The 21,003-nt window shown below is 35.7% G+C and overlaps 1 protein-coding gene across 1 annotated transcript in view; it reads right to left on the bottom strand.

The window, feature by feature from the left end:
* LOC150106673 (amidophosphoribosyltransferase-like) overlaps nucleotides 1-14,572 on the bottom strand; it is a 78,934-nt gene extending 64,362 nt beyond the window's left edge. The window contains exon 1 of the mRNA XM_090393451.1: nucleotides 14,439-14,572. Within this exon, the coding sequence (XP_090249577.1) occupies nucleotides 14,439-14,572 (134 nt within the window). The remainder of the gene's footprint in view (nucleotides 1-14,438) is intronic.
* Nucleotides 14,573-21,003: the final 6,431 nt, after the last annotated feature.

Raw genomic sequence — 21,003 nt, 5'->3', positions numbered from 1 at the left:
AGCTCAGTGGCCTGTCAGGATCATGCAAAATGGTTTCACAGATATATAATTATTACTGCAATAAGATGGCCAGTTTGTCTGATTTATGGGATGAAAAATCAGAGGGAATCTATACTAAGCAATGAACAGCATTGGTTTACTAAGGGAAAGTCAAATTTGAATAACTTGCCTACATTTTATAATAATGTTACCATTGAGTTAGACAAGGAAAATGGATACACCATGATACTTATAGCATTTGCTAAGGATTTTGATGGGATACAGTATGGAAGACTTGCATAAATTGGAGAATTTGGGATTGGATTATAAAATATTAGTATCAATGAGAGAATGGCTGAGTGACAGATATCAAAAAAATGGTATATGGAGATGTCAGTCTATAAGATTGAAGGTGATTAATGGTATGTCACAGGGATCAGTCTTCGGTCCATTGTAATTCAGTCTCATGACCATTGGGAAGGATGTGACAGGTGACACAGTTATTTCCTGATGATGGAAAGATAGGCTGAGTAATCAAGAATGCTACCGATATGCAGTACTTGAAGAATGATTTGAATAGGCTGGAATTGTGGGAGTATAGAAATGGCTATCAGTTCAATGTTAGTAAATGTAAACTCATGCAATTGGTGTAATGTCATGTTATATTGGTGGAATTATGTTACAAGAAACCAATCAGGATAGGAATCTTGGAGTTAGTAGATAAGAAGTTGAAGTTCAAGGACCATACAGCAAAGATTGCAAATACAACTGTGAGGATAATTGCAATGCTGAAACAAACCTTAACATTGAAAAGATGTTTAAAGGTTATTTTTCACTTGGTTAGACTATAATAAATTTAGTTTAATCCTTTATCCAAGTGTGAGCAAACAAAGTTTGGCAACTCCTATAGGTAAAGATGACCTCGCCATTGCTTCTGCCTGGTATCTCCACTCTGGGCCTGGCTCCCACTGAAGAGACCTCAATAAAGGTCGAAACTAGTCTGGGTAGTGGCCCTTCCCTTAATGCATAATATTATACATATCTGCAAGGAGGTGTGTTGTACATTATGGGAGATACTGATATAGGAATGATGCTAGCTTGGTCCACCTTTGCTACAAGTTGCCTGGTGTTGTACTACCTTACCCCAGTCCTGAAGATATTTTCAGGTGCAAACTTTGTTTGCTCACACTTGGATAAAGGATTAAACTAAATTTATTAAAACCTTAACATGTAAGGATAAGGAAGTCATTTTGCCTCTTCATCACTTCATAAGGCCTTGATATGACCTCACTTGGACTACTGTCTGGTTTCTATAGTGATGCTGATACAGTGGGGAGAGAGAGAGAGAGAGTTCAAAGGAAAGTGATAAAGATGATATTGGGATTGTGGTGGAATACAAATGATGAAGACCAATTGGGAATTTGTAGCCTGCAGACATTGTCAAACAGGAGAAAGAGGCAATATGATTGAGATTTACAAACTTCTGAAAGGATCACACAGGATACCAATAGTTAGAATTTTTCATTTTATGGGGAGAGGACAAGAGACCATCAATGGAAGCTGTGAATGAATGCAATGAAGAAGAGGGGGTGAAAGCTAGATTTTTCTCTTATAGTGATGTGGGATTAGCATGGATTGCCTTTACATTCTGTGAGGGCAGGTAGTATGAATGAATTCAAAAAAGATATGACAGCAGGTGCTCATGATATGTGGCCTTTCAAAACTTGGTTGAAGCAAATAAATTAGAAATGAAAATAAGGGAGTGGGGGGAATTAGTTCAGTGTAAATTTGAACAAGTGACATTTATATGAGTTTTTTTTATTTAAAGAATTCTTTAATTAAAAAGAATTATTTTTAATTAAAGAATTTTCTTCTTTAATTAAAAAGTATCTGAAAAAATGCTTTCCTTTATTTCACAATAAATGATGTTATGTTATATTTAATAATACAGTAATTAATTTCTTCTTCTTATTATTAGTAGTAGTATTACAGCAACCCCAATGGAGTCAGCACACTCATCATGGGAGGTCAACTTAACTATTTATCCTACTAAACCTTAAACTCCTTAATGCTTCCAGCATTCAAAAGGTATTCTGACAAAGCATTCCACTTATTCACTACTTTCCATGTAAAAAAGCTCCTTATACCCTCTTCACCACACCTTAACACGACTTCCATACATTGATTCTTGCTTTTTCCTCTCACTTTCCATTCTTTTTATAATCGCCTTTGAATTAATCTGATAAAATTCCCTCACTAACTTAAATGTCTTTATCATATCACCTCTTTTCCACCTATTTGCCAAGCTCTGCAATTTAGATTCCTTTAACTTCTCTCCATAACCACATTCCAAAGTCCTGATATTATCTTGGGCACTCATCTCTGGATCTTCTTCAAAGTTTCCACATCACAATGAAAACTGGGTAACCCAATCTGAGAATGACAGTTGAACTGTGGTCTGACCAATGCTTCATACTTATCCTTGTCAATGTACTCCTTATCATAGCAGTAATGCAATGTGCTGCATTTGCAACAAATGCAATGTAACCCCCGCCCTAAACTTCTGTTCACTGTCAAACCATCACCCTAGATCTTGAATCTGATTCATTTCCTGTTCCTCCTCAAATACAGTACTCACACTTAGCCTTATTCTTTGCACTCCAAAAATGCAACACCTTGCACTTATTAATATTAAAACTACAACTCTTCTCATTTGTCCAAACTACAAATCTATTCAAATCCTTCCAAAGAGAATTAACATCAGTAATGCTCCTTATAATTCTGGCCATCATCAAAAAAGAACTGAAGATCTCTAGTCGATCCACATGCAATACTTTAACTTTTAAAAAATAAGTTAAATAGAAGGGATTCAGGAAAAGACTATTGAGCCCAGAACTGGTTACCTTCCTTTTTTTGAGAAACAGCTCATACACAGCTTGCTGGTATCCTCTCTAATCCAACGTTTCCCAAATTTTTCCTACGACAGAACACTTGACAAATCCTGAAATTTTAATGAAACACCTTGGTTCAAGTCGAGTATCATCGATCGCGTATTCAATGTAAAGCTTAGCACGCACTATCGCCAAAGCAGGCTGTATTGCATCACATTGACCTTGCTTGTGACCACACGTTTCCTAGAATAGATACCTCTGTACTTCACTCATGCTCAGAGGTGTCGACAACTGCAGGCAGCTATCAGCCAGCAGCTGAGTCAAGGCCAGCGCATGCTGGCCTAATAGCAATCCACATGCAAAATGAGGAGCGGCTGATTTTCAAACATGTTTGAACTTGTCACAGCATTTAAAACCATTCCAGGCGCATATTGATTTTGAAAATTTTTAACAGAAACTTCGATCAGGGCTTCCCAAATTGTGCTCTGGGGAAAACAATTTGGGAAACCCTTTTCTAATCAGTCTCCACAGATCACCATCTTCCATGGCTTGTAAACCAACTAGTCATGTGGTAATCTATCAAATGCCTTTGCATAGGCCTAGTATTGCATGTTTGTTCCTCCCCTTCTTACAGGTAATCCAAACAGTTAGCTAAATCTCTTACTCTCCTCCATGGTCATACTTCCTACATTAAAAATTCAATCCAATTAAAGCTTATCAAAAATTTAATTTTAAATAATTCAAAAATAATTTAAATAATTAGGATCCCTATTAAAATTGGTCGAAATATTTCGATTTCAATCAAACCATTTGCAATGGCAAAACAAGTATATGTATACAGTCCTGATTAATTAGATTTAATTCCGTTTCTAGTAAAATGCATTTTAATCTTTATTGGGAATAAAGTTGATAATGTAATCAACATTCTGAAGTCTGACAGGTTAAATACTAAAATCGGCAGCATTCTGTGTGTGTGTGTTCTTGGGATGCTCAGATATATTTTGCAAGCGCTTTGGACACAACTGGAACCAGTATTGGGCTTATTGAAGGGGTAAAAAATTTTAGAAAGGTAAAAAGGCAAGAATTTTAGATTCCAAAATAAATGACTTGACGTTGCACGACATGCTAATTTCGGAATTTCGAGTCGAGACATTCTTTTTCAAGTTTTGTCTCTTCCGGTAGCGAACGAAGACGAGGTGCCCGCTCACGCATTAGTGCGTCCGCTGCGGTCTCCCATAGGCTACCATGTTAAAGAACCAGCCGTTTGAAGGGAAGGGGTCTGATTTTCGAAATAGATTAATTCCCAAACCTGAAACGAGACGGAATTTTAGTAAGTTGCGCTATTCCCACTAAAAGGTTTGCAAGACATGCCAATTTAGTCGAGACATTCTTTTTCAAGTTTTGTCTATAATTCTGTATAACTGAGACCGAAACCGCTAATTTCAATAAACTAAAAGTAACAAACTCATCACGCTACCTAGAGCGAAAGAAGTGGCATTGTGCGAAATGATCGATGCATGTCAGGAGCATTTACTCCTGGCAAGGCCATCCAAGGAATGAAGGTCATTCCACTACGCTCACCTAGCGCTTGAAGCGGAGAAAAAAGAGATAGAAACCACCTCTATTTTTCCCAGTTACTCATCGAAGGTTCGGTTAAGAAGCGCTCGGCCGGGTCGCCAGTCAGTGATCGTGCTAGCATTTACTACCGGGCATGAGGATAATGGCGAAAAGTTGGCTACCAATCGACATAACTCACAGAGTACTGGAGATACAGAAAAGAGGTAAAAAAAATAAAATAAATAAAATAAAAAAAAGACTAAGAACAATATTATGTTTGAAACTCGGAATACTAGAACTCTATAAAAGCGGATAAATAAAACTCCTTAAGTATGATTCATGGAGATATGACTAACTACGAAAATCGATCACTGATAAAAGAAATATACTACTATAGACTGGAACTTCTGAAGAAGCCAACACCACAAGAGGATAATATAGGGTTGACTTCTTGATATAAGAAATGCTTTATTGAATTTAATCTAGTCCATAATAGAACAGAACTAGTGAAGCTAGTTCAGTTCTGTTCTATTAGTATTTTGTTTTATTATATCAGCACACAAAGACTGTGACACCGAAAAGGTTTATAGGAGACTAGGGATTATGTAATTAAATATAACAATTTATAATAATAACAATACTATATCCACATAAAAAGTCAAACAAACGGACTGATATCTAGACGAAAGTTCCACGATAAGATAGTGTTCATACTCATTAAAGTAAAATTTAAATCAGGAATCAATCGACAAGAACATTTCCAGGAGCAGACGTGCGACTTCATCATAATTTAATCATCGCAACTTTGTGGATCAAAATGAATAGGCAGGAAACCGACCACAAAAATGGAATAAAATATAATTAGGGGGAAAAAAATATCTTCAATAAAAGAACAATTCCAAAAACCAATATTTAAGGACTCCAAGAGAATGAACAAAAGAAATAAGGAACGATTGCAGAGCTATGTGAAAAAGAGAAGAAAGTTAGATCTAAAGAAACATTTAGGAGAGAGTATTGTATAAGATACATCAACTGAAAAATAAAAAGCGAAGTAGTGACAAAAAAAAAAAAGGCTAGATCACAGATGAGCTTGAAGAAAATCGAAACAACAGCTGTTTAAACAATGCTTATCGAATCATCAAAAAACACTAAATCTTTTTTACATGTATGGACAATTTTATTGAAGATGATGATGGAACATTGATTAGAATTAAAGAAGAAATAATTGCCCGATGAAAAAGTTATGCTAACCAGTGCCGGATTACCAAATAAGCAGAGTAGGCACCGGCCTAGACCCCACGCCGTTTGGGGGTCCATAGACTTCCAAGATATCCTGAAAGATTTCACTACAAAAAAAATTGAGGAAAGCGAATGTTTAAAGTTTTGTTTGTTTATTAAAATTAAAAATCCCTTACTTTTTGTTTAATAATATTTAATAATTATAGTTTAATAACATATATTTATTTGTTTAATAACATTAATAATTGTTAATGCTTATTTTGTGTAATTGATTAATTAAAATTGTTGGTTGGTAAAAAAAAAAAAAAAAACACGTATTAGGAGATAATTTGTGAGCCCCCCCCCCCCCCCGAGATTTCGACTGCCCTACTGGTCTCCACAGGGTTTAATCCGGCAATGATGCTAACGATGTACCCGAAATGACTATATATGGAAGTGATTATCAGATTGCGGAGAACGTGAAGAACAAGAGCATCTATGAGGGAAAGGCATGGTAGTTGATGGGATAACTGCTAAAATTAATTAGAAGAGAGGGGGAAATATCGTTAGCGTGAACTAGGAAATATGTCAAATCTGCAATACAGAGATGTGAGGAAAAAAAAAAAAAAAAAGATATTGCCGGTACTAGGTAAGATATAATTATATGAATACGAACACAAATGAGATGGATGATATATATTGTGGGACAGGTGCTTGGAGATCCAGATCAGGCTCACGAGAACGGGGATGAAAAGAGCTTCACAAGTAAGCGGACCAGGACAACCATGGACAAATATACTGCCAGAGATCTTTTCAAAATCTGTGAATATAGAAACAGACGGTAAACACTTACGAACTCTATTTTCTATAAACTGTTCCAAAGATCCTAAATGACTTTGGGTAGTAGAAGAAGAAGATTTTGATTTTTACACTAAATAGTTTAGGATCTATTTCTTTTAATTTATTCAAATTTACAATATCCCAATAATGTTTAAAAAAAATTCTTTAACAGACAAAATAGTTAGTGGGCGGTAGATGGCGAAATGTAAATAGCAGATTATGTGACTTCGGTTCAGGTTATTCAGGTATTCTCAGATCCATATTATTATTATTAATAGTAGTAGTAGTAGTAGTAGTAGTATTTCATGACACTTCTAAGAGCTCATTATGGAGGGCACTTTTCACCTCCATAAAGATTTTTTGATAATGCATGAAAAAAAGAAAAAAAAAATCTATGTCTTATAATAGCGGTGGCTAAATTTCCTAGGCCCCAGAGCCAGATAGTACGTTCGTTTTTGAGCAAGATATTTTCTAAAAAAATTAATTGTAAAAAAACACACACAGAGAGATACATATAATCGAATACTTTAAAGTCAATTGAGTGTCACGTGACAGAAAAGATGTACAAGTTTCTCATCCTTAACAGTAAGACAAAGCTTTCCTTCTTGTTTAATATTCTATTTTCTTCTGCATATTTTCGTTTCTTACACTTTGTTCTGTCAAGAAACGGAGTAAGTAAGGGGATTATGTAGCTTCACTTCTACAGCTGAGAAAGTATTTTATCCTACAAACCAATGGAATGAAACACTTAACCGCTACAACACAATACCCACAGGGTAAGGCGAACAGTGCTGGTGAGTTGCCATTGGTGTTTTGATTGGCGATTGATATCACATTATCTTATCCCGTTGGTCACAGAACAAATATTTTGTTGTCAATTAAAATGTTCTTTGTTTTCGCACAGTTTATTATTCATAACACCTCTAAGGAGTCCGAAGACTCATCGCGGGAGGACACCTACTGTACAACTCTCCGTCTCGACTACTACACAGAACCTCAACTACCAATCACCTACATCAACGCCATCTATAGTTGTTTGTATTATATGAAAAAATAATTATATATATTGTATTTTATATGTTATTAATATATTTATAAGCCTCCGTAGCTCAGTCGGTATAGACGAGGCCCTTTGGTCGGAAAAACCTGGGTTTGGTTCCGATCAGTGACGTGAGGAACCTTTATCTGGTCTCTTTCGACTAAAGGTGAGTTAGCCGATCTCATACGGAGGGGGGGTTCCCCCCCAGAACAGGCCAACCGTCCCCGTGAACACACACGTGGATCAACAGTCATAAATACTCAGCCCCCCCCCCTCCATACGAATAAATAAATTTATAAGTCTGAAAATATATATATATATCCTATCCTATCCTAATTTACACTCACGCGTAGACCTACACTTTTTACCGTGTAGACATTCGGAACCGAAATCCTACGGAATAGTTTAGTTACTCCTTATTCCCGGAGGTATCCTATAACTGTAGCCTGTGTGTTCACAGGGCCGGTTTGCCTGCTTGCGGAACTAAAAACCCCAGACAGCGAAAAAAACCCTGCTGCCTAAGACCGGCTAGCTTGACTATGGCTGAGGAAGATCCTTGATCTCCTCACGTCGTCGACGGGAATCGAACCTAGGACACTCCTTCCCCAGGCATATGGTTGCGAAGCGCATAGCCACTAAGCTAACTGCGCGGATAAATAAATAAATTTATGTCTGGAAAAAAAAAAAAAAAAAAAAAAAATATATATATATATATATATATATATATATATATATATACAGGGTGTTCGGGATAAATTTGACAGTTTCGTAAGGAAAAAGAAAATCTTCTTTGTATCTATTAAATTTAATGAATTGACAAAAAAACATTACAGGCAGAGTTAATTACAATACTATCAACAAGATTTACTCAAAATAACCACCATTAGCATCGATCACAGCTTCAATTCTGCTTCGGAACCTCGAACAAGCTGATGCTACAGTCTCCCTGGGAAGGGCCGCAAAAACTGTTTTAATTTTATCCATTAACTGGGCTTTTGTATTACTGGAAGTGCGATTGGTGTCTTTTTCAACTGCGCCCCATACAAAATAATCCATGGGGTTAAGGTCTGGGGAGTTTGGAGGCCAAACATTTGGACTGGTGAAGTCGTAGAAATTTTCAGACAACCATTTTTGACTTTTCCCAGAGGTGTGGCAAGGGGCCGAATCCTGCTGCCATACATACGGCCTACCATTGGCTACCCTTGTTATCCAGGGCTTGACTACAGTTAGCAACTCCACGAACAAAGCCCGAATTCCAATGCCAGGGTTCTTCAACACCTGTTCCTGCAGATTTGCGAGGAATTCTGCTGTACGAACGCAATCAGATCGTCTGCTAGGGATCTTTCTTCTTGCTACATCCTCGTAGTCACCATTGCAAGTCTCTAGTTCATGCCTGATTGTTTTTACTGTATTCAGGGAGCATTGGGCAGCAGTCGTAATATCCTTATTTTGATGGCGGGCACGAATCATCATGATACAAGTTATTCTCTTCCATGATTCAGGTGGGTTCCAGCTATCCATCCTTTCTGACATCTTGTATATGAATGAAGAAGGGTCCAAACTTTTAAATGAAGAGAAGTGTGTGTTAATACATGTAACTTACGGAAAAATATAATTAATTATAAATATGTCAAATTTATCCCGAACACCCTGTATATATAGAACAGCAGTGATTTGGCCAACGATGTCATATATAACCATTAGATCATTAAGGTCAAATTTCGCTAATTTTTACATAAACTGAACAATATGCGGATATTGCACTGCTATGTGAAATATGGATCAAACAACCTGAAACTGAACAATATGTGGAACTATAACTGTATAAGTGGCATAATCTTATACACCAAGAAAATCGCCCCTAGGCCACATCATTGCTAAGGTGATACATCACATCGGATAACTGCATGTTAAAAAATTACACTAACTTGTAGGAATAGAGTTATTCTCCACTTTACAAGAACACATTAAGAACACTTGATAAGAACACATTCGGACTGTGCAGACAGTGACTGCCTGAGTTCCATGGATATGACGAAACAGTGGAAAAAAGGTCCAGTACTGGCTAACTAAAATCATATCTGACTTGTGGAACTTTGCTTATGAAAACAAACTGTGAGAGTTGTAACCTTCAAAGTTGACACGTATAAGAGAAATTTTGCAGCAGGTGGGTTGGGTGAAGCGAAATCAGAGTTATCCCCGGAAGCTAAGTAAAGAATATGGACAGGAAGCATGTGAGGTCCAGGCTGGTTTGAGTGAATGGAATAAGCTGCTAGTGGACATTTGTGATTGCATCTTCAGTGAATGTTTTCGAGGGGCGATATGATGGGTACCATTACAGTGGTGAGTTCTGGAAATTTTAACAAAGGGCTCGCATCGTCGAGCAAAAAAAAAGCCGTATTCCACACAAAACTTTTATTAATACAGCTTGTGTACAAATGCCAATTAAAAAGTATGAGGGGGGACAATCAACCTGTAAAGGCTATCATTTTCAAATAAATATTTCATGATCTAAACATGAAATATTTGCACACAATCATCTGTGTTAATTTATCTTACATAAGAAAAAATATATAAGACATTTTTTAACTATCAAAATATAATAAGAATAAAATCTTTTATAATCGCACATATGAAATAGTCCGCATTTTTTATAAACAAAATAAATGTTTTGTTTGCGATAGAAGTTTTTATGACAAACAATCTATAAATAATACATAAACATTATCTAAACACAATAATATTGAAGTACGTTAAATTTCTCTTTTGTTTTTATACTTCAAGTGATAATCAACGGTACCAATCAAGGAACATTATTTTATAGTCCTATTTATTTATATACGATTACCAAAAGTGAATTCTTATTTGTAAAATGGTAGTAACTATATTATTTTATTTAATAAAATCACTTTGTTAAGTTACCGAGTTTTGTCGCTTAATACATTTCAAAAAATTATGTTGTTGTTTTTTTTTGAAAAAATAAAAAAGTAAACAAGAAAAACAAGGAGCTTGCAAATTCCAGGAAAATTTAACAAAGGGCTCGGGAGAGCCCCCCCCCCCCAGCCCCTTATAGCTCACCACTGGGTACGAAGGCATTTCATTATCTTCAAGGGTCATCTACTCGATGAGATTCCCTTAGATATCAATATACTGATATATATATAAAGATAAGCCGAAATTTGAAACGTTTTATGTCACATTTTTTGTCTTACCAGCTTACCGCTTACCAGCCCGGAACTCGAGAGGGTTGGGCGCCGTAGGCGACCGGGGGACGGAGCCCCCCCCTAGTATATATATATATAAATATTGCTTTTTATTAATATAATCTTATATTAATTAATTATATTATATATTTAATATATATTTTCTATATATTATTATTATATACAGTGGAACCTCGGTTGTCGAACTTAATTCGTTCCCGAAGGCTGTTCGGAAACCGGATTGTTCGAAAACTGAAACCATTTTTCCATAAGAATTAATGTAAATGGATTAATCCGTTCCCGACCCCCAGATGATTGTTTATTTAAACCTTTACAACGATACGTCAAGCATAAGATCGTATACAAACATAATGTAAATGCATAAAATCTTACATAAAAAGAATAAACACAATACATAGATAAAATATAGACGAAAATTGATCTCCTCTTTATTTTTGAGTATTGTACAGATCACTGATTTCGCCATGAACTGCATAGCAAGATCAGAGACACGAACGCCATTTTCATGTTTGGATATGATTTCTTTTTTCAGCTCTATCGTGGTTTTAACAACTTTTCCTTTTGCTTTGCTGCTATCACTATTGTTCTGCGGCCCCATGGTGGCTTAATTAATAATAATTTATGCAAAAAAAAAAGAAGAAAATCAAGAAAACTCATTGCAAATAATTCGAGCAGGTGTCTGCACTGAACGAAGGCTGCTGCTTTCCCGCCTTACAGCTCAGCACGTGGTTGCCGTTTGCCTGTCCGGGGAGCGAAATTCTGGTCGAAAACCGGGGTGTTTTTTGTTCGGGAACCGAATTATTCGACAACCGAGGTTCCACTGTATATTGGCAGAAACCCGAAGTGGAACTCTCATTATGTCATTTGCAACAAATAAGATGAAGTTCATTATACATATGTTATGTTACAAAAAAATTGTTCGTGTATCATTTTTACGATGCTTATACTACTCGCGGATTAATTCCTCAGTCGTATGGTAATTCATAGGGTTAATGTCTCGCTCTATGGTATCGCATATTGTTGGGGTAAAGATTGCTACCATTTCTGAAGTATTACCAAAATAGAACCATTTCTGATTTATTTTCATATTTCATTGACAGTATCCTTAATACTTCTGCAAATGCGTTTCTGCAATATAAGAAACAAATATTTCACATATCGGTTGAATATTTGACCACTAGCAGATCATTAAATTATTCAGCTCAATGTCAATGGTGGGATTATGCTTGAAGAAAAAAAAACTGAAGTTAGGGATCCGGGAGTTATGGTGGATAGAAAACTAAAGTTCAAAGGTCACAAAGCAAAAATTGCAAATACAACTCAGAGGATAATTGCGATGTCGAAGCGAACACTGGCATGCAAGGATAAGGAAGTCATTTTGCTTCTTTACAAGGCCGTGATACGACAGCATGCGCAAATTTGGCGTCCTGGGTTCCGTGGAGATGAAGCTACAGAAAAGGTGCAAAGAAGTTACAATGATGATATTAGGATTATGGAGCGCAGATTAAGAGTATGTGGACTGTAGATTGAGAGTATGTGGACTGCAGACAGTAGTAATCAGGAGATACGGGGGGTGATATGATAGAGGTCTATAAGCTTCTGAAAGGGTGTTATAGAATATCGACTGATGACATTTTCGTTATATGGAAGGTGATTAGAGGACATCTGTGGAAGTTAAATTTGTGTTCGGGTAAGAAAGAGGTGAAAGCGATTTTTCTCTCACAGAACAGTGAATGTAACAGTTTACCTGTAGGGTGTGGATGATGTGTGGGCCTTTCCTCGATTTAATCCCTAGATGTCAGATAATAATGATAATAATCTGCCTAATGAAATAAAATCTGTAATTTCACATTATGAGATTAAATAATATTGATTTGTGTTTCCACAGTATAGTATAAAAGTTTACTAGTAACAGTTGTATGTGACGTTACAATTGTATTTATGTGTTATTGCATTTATGTTTTGAACCAGTGTAGATGGATAGCTATTGTGGTTAACACACATGTATATTCGTTTCACTAGTTATGTTCATTTTTCCTGTTATTTGTATTCTTTAGCCTATTAGTTTTTTCATTTATCAGTTGTGCAATACTTGTGTTATTAATATTATATTTCTATTATTACTTGTATTGCTACTTAGTCGCAACATATAAATTTTCATTTCATATAAGCTGGTGGCAAGTTCGCAACAGCCTATAGGTTAAAACATTCCTAATCACACAAACACGTAAGAAAAGGGGAGTTCATAGTCGTCTACATATAATACTTAATCCCGTTCGTCCTAGTTGGTGTTGAGAATTCGTAGAAGACCAAACAGAATTCTTTTACAGAATGTAATTCGCGAAGGATTTAGGCCTGATAATCTTATTTGCATTGCTATCTATCTATTTTGGATCTTTTTAAAATGAAGATGTGTTTTTTCGAGTTAGTTTTGGTATCTGCCTGGGGTCATTCTAATGTACACTAGTTCTTCGAAGTAATTTTATATTTAGCAGTTGTCATTTATTTTTGAACTGGTTTTAAAAGTATGGGAGATAAAGCTGGAAATTGTATTATAGACTTCAACTTTCAGTCTTTGATATATTTAAACCATTTCATACTCTACCATACACGAAATAGCCAAATTCCAGGCGGTATCATTACAAAAATAAAATAAAAGAATAAATAACATAAAACTGCTCCGAATAAGTTCAGCTGGAAAATCGGCATGCAATTAATTTTTGCAGGCAGAGTTAATTTAGGGGAAAAAAAAAAAAAAAACGTTCTGTTGTGATTACTGGGTAATTTTAATACTGTATAAAAGTTATTGCTTTCGCTCGCTCTTGTTTTTAAAAGCAATAACACTGTTCAAATTCTTCAGACCTAGCAGGCATATATATTCTTAAATTCTATCTCCTTCGCGAATACAAAGATTGCGGAAGTACTCGAATAACCTTGCTTTTAATCATATGTAGATTTTTTTTTCCTTGTTCGTAAAATCATTCGATTCAACGTAACAGACAGGTTTAATAGTCTGAATAATATCTGCCTCATTATTTATTTTTGCCCTAAAATAAATTTAAAGAAAAACTTGAGCTACAACTTTTTTTTTTTGTCCTATTCGAAATAATTCTATACAATCTAAGGTAAAACTGCTCTTAGAACTGGCAAAATCTAGAGCTCCTCTCAGCTACGTACACGGCGGGTTATTTAAAGGCTCAGATAGAGGAGGCTATATGCTAACTGTTTTTTTTATTTTATTTTATTTATTCCATTTAATTTTGTCTTAATAGAATAGCAAAAGGCATATTTACAGATAGAAAGCAAACAACAAAATCCCCCAGACTTAATGTATTGACATCTGAAATGAATAGATTCGGTCTTTATCAAGACCGGAATGGCATGTGTGAAGTCGTATGAATGTTTAGTTGCTGATATGCACTTCTAAACTACTTCCAATTTCCTTCCTGTTGTCAATGAGTGGTTCAAATAGTTTGTACTGCGTTGAAAGTGTAGTTCTGAAACAAGCAGATTCGCTCATTCATTGTGAGTTTTATTATTATTATTACATGACAGCTCCATTTTGGTTCTGTCATTATTTTGCATATCTCACTATGAACTTGGAATAAAATTTATAAAGATATATGCAGGCATGCATACTTGAACACATGTTTAAATTTCGCTATTTCACAATAAGTAAATCCGACTTACCTGTGCTGAAGTCCTATTAAACCGAGATAAATAAGGTGAGAAATATCCAAACTTGTCGGCCAGTCATCACTAGCTACTACTCCAAAGATGCCACAGGCTTCGTGCAGTTCTGAGTCTTGACAAGAAGTCTCCATATTAGGAGACGGTAAAGTAACTGTTATTCGTCACCTGTTTGTATATTTTAAAGTAAAATAAGACCACACTGATTTCAAAACTTTTTTTTGACAAAGATGCTTGTGAACCCTCTTCGAATCACGTGTAGACAAACGACACTGCGCGCCACGTGTTTAAAATACTGCTCTGAGAATAATTCCTCACTCAATGAACAAAGAGCTTTCCACCAATCACAACGCGCGCTTCTTTTAACTGGAGACATGTCCAGCAACGCGTCTTTTCTGCTCTATCAACAGAAGCTGTAAAGCGGTTTTCAAAGAAACTGCCGTAGGCCATAGGAGTTTAAACTTGCATTAAGGTACAAAGTTCCTAATTTCCTTGAGTGTAATAACAAATAATAAAAGAATTTAATCAACACCAGTTGTAAAGAAAATATATTACGTCCTTCGTGGATAAAGCAACTTAAAAAAAAACAAAAAACATTAACCACTTTTATAGTGGTTGAAAACAAGGCATTTATCTTATTCTTCGTTGTATTTATTATAATACATTTCCTCATTGATTGTTAGGGATGATAGAATTCAGCTGAATCTGGAGCATACCGAGTGTTCAAAAAAAAGAAAGAAATTAATCGTTTAAAAAATTTATATAAAATAAATTTATCATAAAATATTAACGAATCGTGATTCGTTATTAGTTATACAATCATAAACCTTTAAATGAATTTTTCTGAAGTTACTAGAATAACTTTTTCACCTTATTTATATCCGATTTTCTTTTATTTACTTTTACTATTACTTTATAATCAATTGTTATCCAGAGCCTCCGTAGCTCAGTCGTATAGACTAAGAAGCCCTTTGGTCGGAAAGACCTGGGTTCGAATCCCGTCCATGACTTGAGGAAACTATTATCTGGTCTCTTTCGACTAAAGGTGAGTTAGCCGCTCTCACACGGGGCTAGAAGGTTTTTCCACTCGGCTTCTTCGTTCTTAAAGAACAGGCAACCCAACTGCATGAACACACACATTTCCCCCAACGTCAGGCTCGGCGACATTGGTGTCGCTCAAAGTCTCATCATGTAACTAGCGGACCCTGCACCAGGTGGAGTAATGCGAGGAAGAATAAGAAGAATCAATTTTTTCCATTTCAACCGCTGTTTACAAATCGTTACCACTAGTAATAAGGATTACAATTGTATAAAATCTCTAGCAAGTATTGCTGCCATCTTAAGCAAACCTAAACTGCCATTTTTAAGCAGCTTTATTTATTTACAGTGGGTGAGCATATTATTAGAGCCACCTCCATAAATTACAGTAACAATTTTACACTTCAACCAGTTATAATAAACGAAAACCTTGTTACACAGAGTTCTTTATATTTTTTTATTAAATAATTATGTTTGCTGATTTTAAAGATACAGTTGACAATACTGTACTGTTGGTTTCATAACCTGTCGTATGGCCACCATTTTGTGCTTAGATTCTCAGCCACCGCTTGACAGCCATCTTGTTCAGTTGCGTTTGTTTATAAGTTATTGAGGTTATTCAAGCGTTTTAATTACTTTTGGAGTGTTCTTATAATATTTTGACATATTATAATTAGTTTATTTCGGCGTTATTTTATGATTTTTTTTTATCCTTTTCTTGACAGAGTGTATTTTTACCATGGGCAAGGCCAAAGATCTTTCTTCAATGAAAATTTCAGAAATAAAAACACTCTTAATGAATACCGAACATTCTCAAAGGAAGATAGCATCAATTGCTAATGTTTTTCGCGAGCATCAGTGGGCCGAATAAAAAATAATAATAATTAAATTAAATTAAAAAAAGATGCAAATATTGAATTGGCACCGAAGCGTTTGAAGAAATGTGGCCGAAAAAAAAAATTACCACCCAACGGGGCGAAAGAAAAATTATAGATATTTGCGTGGAAAACAGGAAGGCACCTCGGAGGGTTCTTACAAAAATGATGCAGGATGCTGGCATTAAGATATCTTCAATGACAGCTCGTCGACGCATAAAGGACTTGGGTTTGAACAATGAAGCAGGAATTCAGGAACCACTCCTGTACCCAAGGTACAGGAGTGGTTCCTGAATAACGATTTCACATTCATGCATGATTCTGCTTGCCATAAGGCAAAAAAAAAAGTAACAAAATTCCTGAATGACAAAAAAAAGTCAAGGTTCTTGACTGGCCTGAAAATTCACCGACTCTCAACCCCGTCGAGAACTTTTGGGAACTGATGAAGCAGGAAATTTCCAAGGAACTTGTCACTAACAAACGCTAATTAATAGATCGTTTGATTGATGTGTGACACAGGAATGAATCAATAAAATTAAACTGCGCCAAATGCATAGAAAATGCCCAAAAGAATCGAAGCAGTAATCGCAGCAAAAAGGCTGCGTTATCAAATATTGATCTCATAATTATTTCTATCTACATTTTTCTTTAATTATATAAGAATACTTTACTTTTTTAAGTGTATCATTAGAGGACTAATTTTAATAAAAACAATTTGATGTAAAAACATTGACATTCTACCCGAAACTCACAAAGTACCTTTTTTCGCACTGTAGCTCTAATAATTTGATCACTCAGTGTATTTATTTTTCCCAAATCGGCATGACAGCATTATTGTCTTCTTCAACAGTAATAAGTGTGTATTATATACGCTACCTGAATTAAAAATACTTACTGTAGCATTAGAAAAATCCAGTTCGTTATTATATGACAGTAGATTCCTCAATTGTTCAAAATATAAATAAATAAATAAATATTTACCTAATGGGATCTTTTCACAAGGACTTAACGGACTCGGGTTCTGAGGATCTAAATTTAAAAGGACACCTAAAATGAAAATATTGGTTACAGTTTATTATCATAATATTTTCATGTTTTTTTTTGTTTTTTTTGTTTTTTTTCCTTATGTATGTGTGCTTGTTGCTGGCATTAAGATATCTTCAATGACATCTCGTCGACCCATCAAGGACTTGGGCTTGAACAATGAAGCAGGATCAATACATCAAGGTACTGGAGATCAAGATGCTACCCCAGGTACAGGAGTGGTTCCCGAATAACGATTTCACATTCATGCATGATTCTGCTCCTTGCGTTAGGCCAGTTTTCCAATGTCCCATATATTTCGAGGACAACATCGTCTTTTATTAATAACTTTTATTCTTATAATATTGCATAATTTATGGTTATTACTTATATTCCTTTTGTGCACGCTCCTGTAGCTCAATAGAAATGTTAACAGCATATGTCCTTCTGTTAAGGTGCTTAGCTGGTTGTTGTGTTACACAATAACAACTACGTCTGTGTATTACAAACATTATTTTAAATGTACAGAAACCGAATATGTTTTCTGGTACACACTGCAGAATGAAAAGGTCAGGATTCTCAGAGGAAATTTTTTGCCACTAGCATATTAAACCAGCTGACTTATCTTTAGTTAAAAAGTCCTATAACCGTCCCTGTCATACCATTATGAGAACAGAACTTAAACTATGCAAACTGTCACTTCGGACAATGATCATACACTATTCAAAGCAACATATTTTCTCTCTTTCTTTTACCAACTCCAGACTCAGAATTAACTAGGAAAGGAATAAACAAATAAAATATGCTAGCGTATTTATTCTTGAAGGCAGTCAGCAAAGTCATTTATCCCTAACTTGGGAAACTGGAAGGGGAGAGGCAAATCCAGCCTTCACCAATCACAGATAGCTGTCACAATGTCAATAATTTTAATTGGCATCTGGGAAGAGAGTGCGGCCGATATCTGTTGCCATACCGTGGTCCCTAACACTATGTATCATTATCAAAATACAGCGAGTGCAAAATAAGTGCTTGAGAATGATTCTGAACGCCCCGTGATATGTTAGAAACAATCAACTCCACAGAGACACAAATATTCCCTATATTTTCTTTTTTCTACAATCCTTAGCAACCAAGTTTTTCCTAAAGACGTCCACACATCCCAACGATTTTGTTCAGCAAGCTGCAGCATACGATCCAACGGACATATTCAAATATAGAAGACCAAAAGCTATATTAGCCTCCTTTAGTGATGCATAATCTCCATGCCCATTCAGGGCGAGCAAACTGCTCATAAATTTTACCTTCACTGTAACCACAACAGATAACGGGGAATATGAAAAGCATCTTGCTTCACCCCTAAAGACATAAATGTCAATTGTCAATTGTCACTATGTATTGTCTGAAACATTTTGAGTTAAGGAATAAAAAACTCGAGTTTCCGGAATTAAAAATCCTCGTGTCCTCTCCAGAGGCCGACTTAGAAAAAGTTCCTCTACTCAACAACTTGAATCGAATTTAGAACGGTCTTTCTTCGGTTTAAAATATCGGAACCATTTAGACTGACTGTGTAAATAAACATGGCAGTAAAGTGATGTACACGATCTTATACGTAGATAAAATAAAATAAATAAATCCTGTAATGCTTTTAATTTTCCAAGGCGATTGGTACAACTCATTTTATCCTAAATAACTTTTGACAGACAGATTCCTTTCCTTCACTAATAGTGAGCTCAAGCTATCAATGAACCAAGACTTTCAGGAAAGTAAATATGGCAGACAACAACCGCCTTTCATGGCTCTAAACCCTGACACTTGTATTATTGTCAGTGATAGTTCTGTGGTCTTTTTTTTTTTTTGGTGCAAGATTAAAATAAAAATCCCCGAGCTTTGGAAAGGTAAAAAACTCTACTTATCCTTGCCGAAGGTCAACTAACTCTAGAACCAGCTGCAGAAGAGCGCACTCTAGTCAGCTAAAAATTAAAATCTGGTCTGGTTCTGGATATTATCAGATTGAAGTGAAGTGCAGTGAGATCTTTCTTTCGAGACATAGGACAGTATTTTAGTAGCACTGAAGTTCTCAAAGTTACCTTGCTTCACTGAAGTATGCAAAGGAGATCAGAGTTCAAGGCGCGGGTTACAGATGATCTTGAAACTGGAGTGTTTGTGTTCTGTAAGGTTTGTCAAATGAAGAAGAGGAATGGTGGGTACCATCATTTGCGAAACTGTGGGTAGGATAGGAGGCCAGTGAACGTAAGTCATTTATGTATGGGAAGAAGAGCAAGAGACTGTGGAATACCCATCATTGACAGAAGAAATCTTCGTATTAAAAAAAAAAAAAGCATCTACAATAACATGTAGCGAACAACCAGAGAGGAAACTCGGCATTCAACTTCAAAGGGAAGGCAACACATGAAGCTGTGGTTTAATAATTTCCTTATTCCATACCCAGTTAATTTTGTCAGAGCTGTCTCTTTGCATCATTTAGTGCAGAAAGACAAGGCAGAGTGACTTAGGGAAGCACATTGCAGAGAAAAGGAAATTTTGGCGAAGTTATGATCTAGATATCAAACGGAGAACTCTTATGCACGGTACCTTTGGAAAAAGCGCAGGTTGTGAAAATGTCAGTACTCGAACAGTGAGGATATACCTTAGCATTTCTCTAGATTAATGAACTTAGTGAAGTTCGACATGCGAACATTACTATACTCAGGAAAGCTTACTGTATTCTCTTGCTTAGTTATTCGGAATTCTTCGGAAAATCAAGCTTCAGCGATAAACAATCAAGGAAGTCGGAGTAGTTATCCGAATTTAGAATGCGATAATTGACAGCAGATTAATGTTACAAAGTTTCGCAAAAAAAAGTTTGAGCCAGAGCAGATAAAAAAAAACAAAAAAAAAACGGTATCCTGGGTTTAACATTCTCAGGAATTGGATAAAGATGCGGTGTATGCAAAGTGACTTATGATCGAAGGAGTCGTACAGAGTCTAGTTTTAATCGCTGAGGTATAACGACTTTTGAGGAACAGTTTTTTTTTTTTTTTTTTGACAAAATGACATTTCTGGTTTAGGTTGCTGGAAGTGATACATATCATTTATGTTTATGTTAAGGCTAAATTTTGAAGTGGATATATTTTTTTGGTTTTTTGAATGGATTTATGGTTTTTAATCGAATTTTAATGTATTTATTCTGAATTGTAGTTTTATTTATTTATTATTTTTTTATCTTTGATGTCTTTCACTTTGATAACAGAAAATAATTAAATGCTAGAAATAATGAAGTGTGAGATGAAAAACTTGCAAAAGTGCCCAACACAGTGAGACTTAGTCTTTGTATGTCTACAAAATTGCCTCTGCATACCCGTTATACTGGGATTACCTCTGCACGTTCTGGCTTAGTGTGTGGCAGCAACATTATTCGCCAACTGATTGGGAAACCTAACGATGCGTTAGTGTGAGGTTGGGTTACTTGTACCATACGCGAAACTGCTTTACTCCCTCAAATGCAATAATTTTGGGTTCCTCTGCATTTGGCATGGCCACCCATACTGCATATAAGAAGGCAGCAGGAGGTGGAGAGAAATAGAAACCAGAGACTGTTCACTGAAGATCAAAACAGCAACTAATTTAGC

The sequence above is a fragment of the Typopeltis vanoorti genome, chromosome 5 (assembly GCF_054136105.1).
Source record: "Typopeltis vanoorti isolate ZY-2024b chromosome 5, IOZ_Tvanoo_1.0, whole genome shotgun sequence".
In the NCBI taxonomy this organism is placed as follows: Eukaryota; Metazoa; Arthropoda; class Arachnida; order Uropygi; family Thelyphonidae; genus Typopeltis; species Typopeltis vanoorti.
The sequence above is the reverse complement of the archived record's forward strand: the minus strand, read 5'-3'. Positions and strand labels throughout refer to the sequence as shown.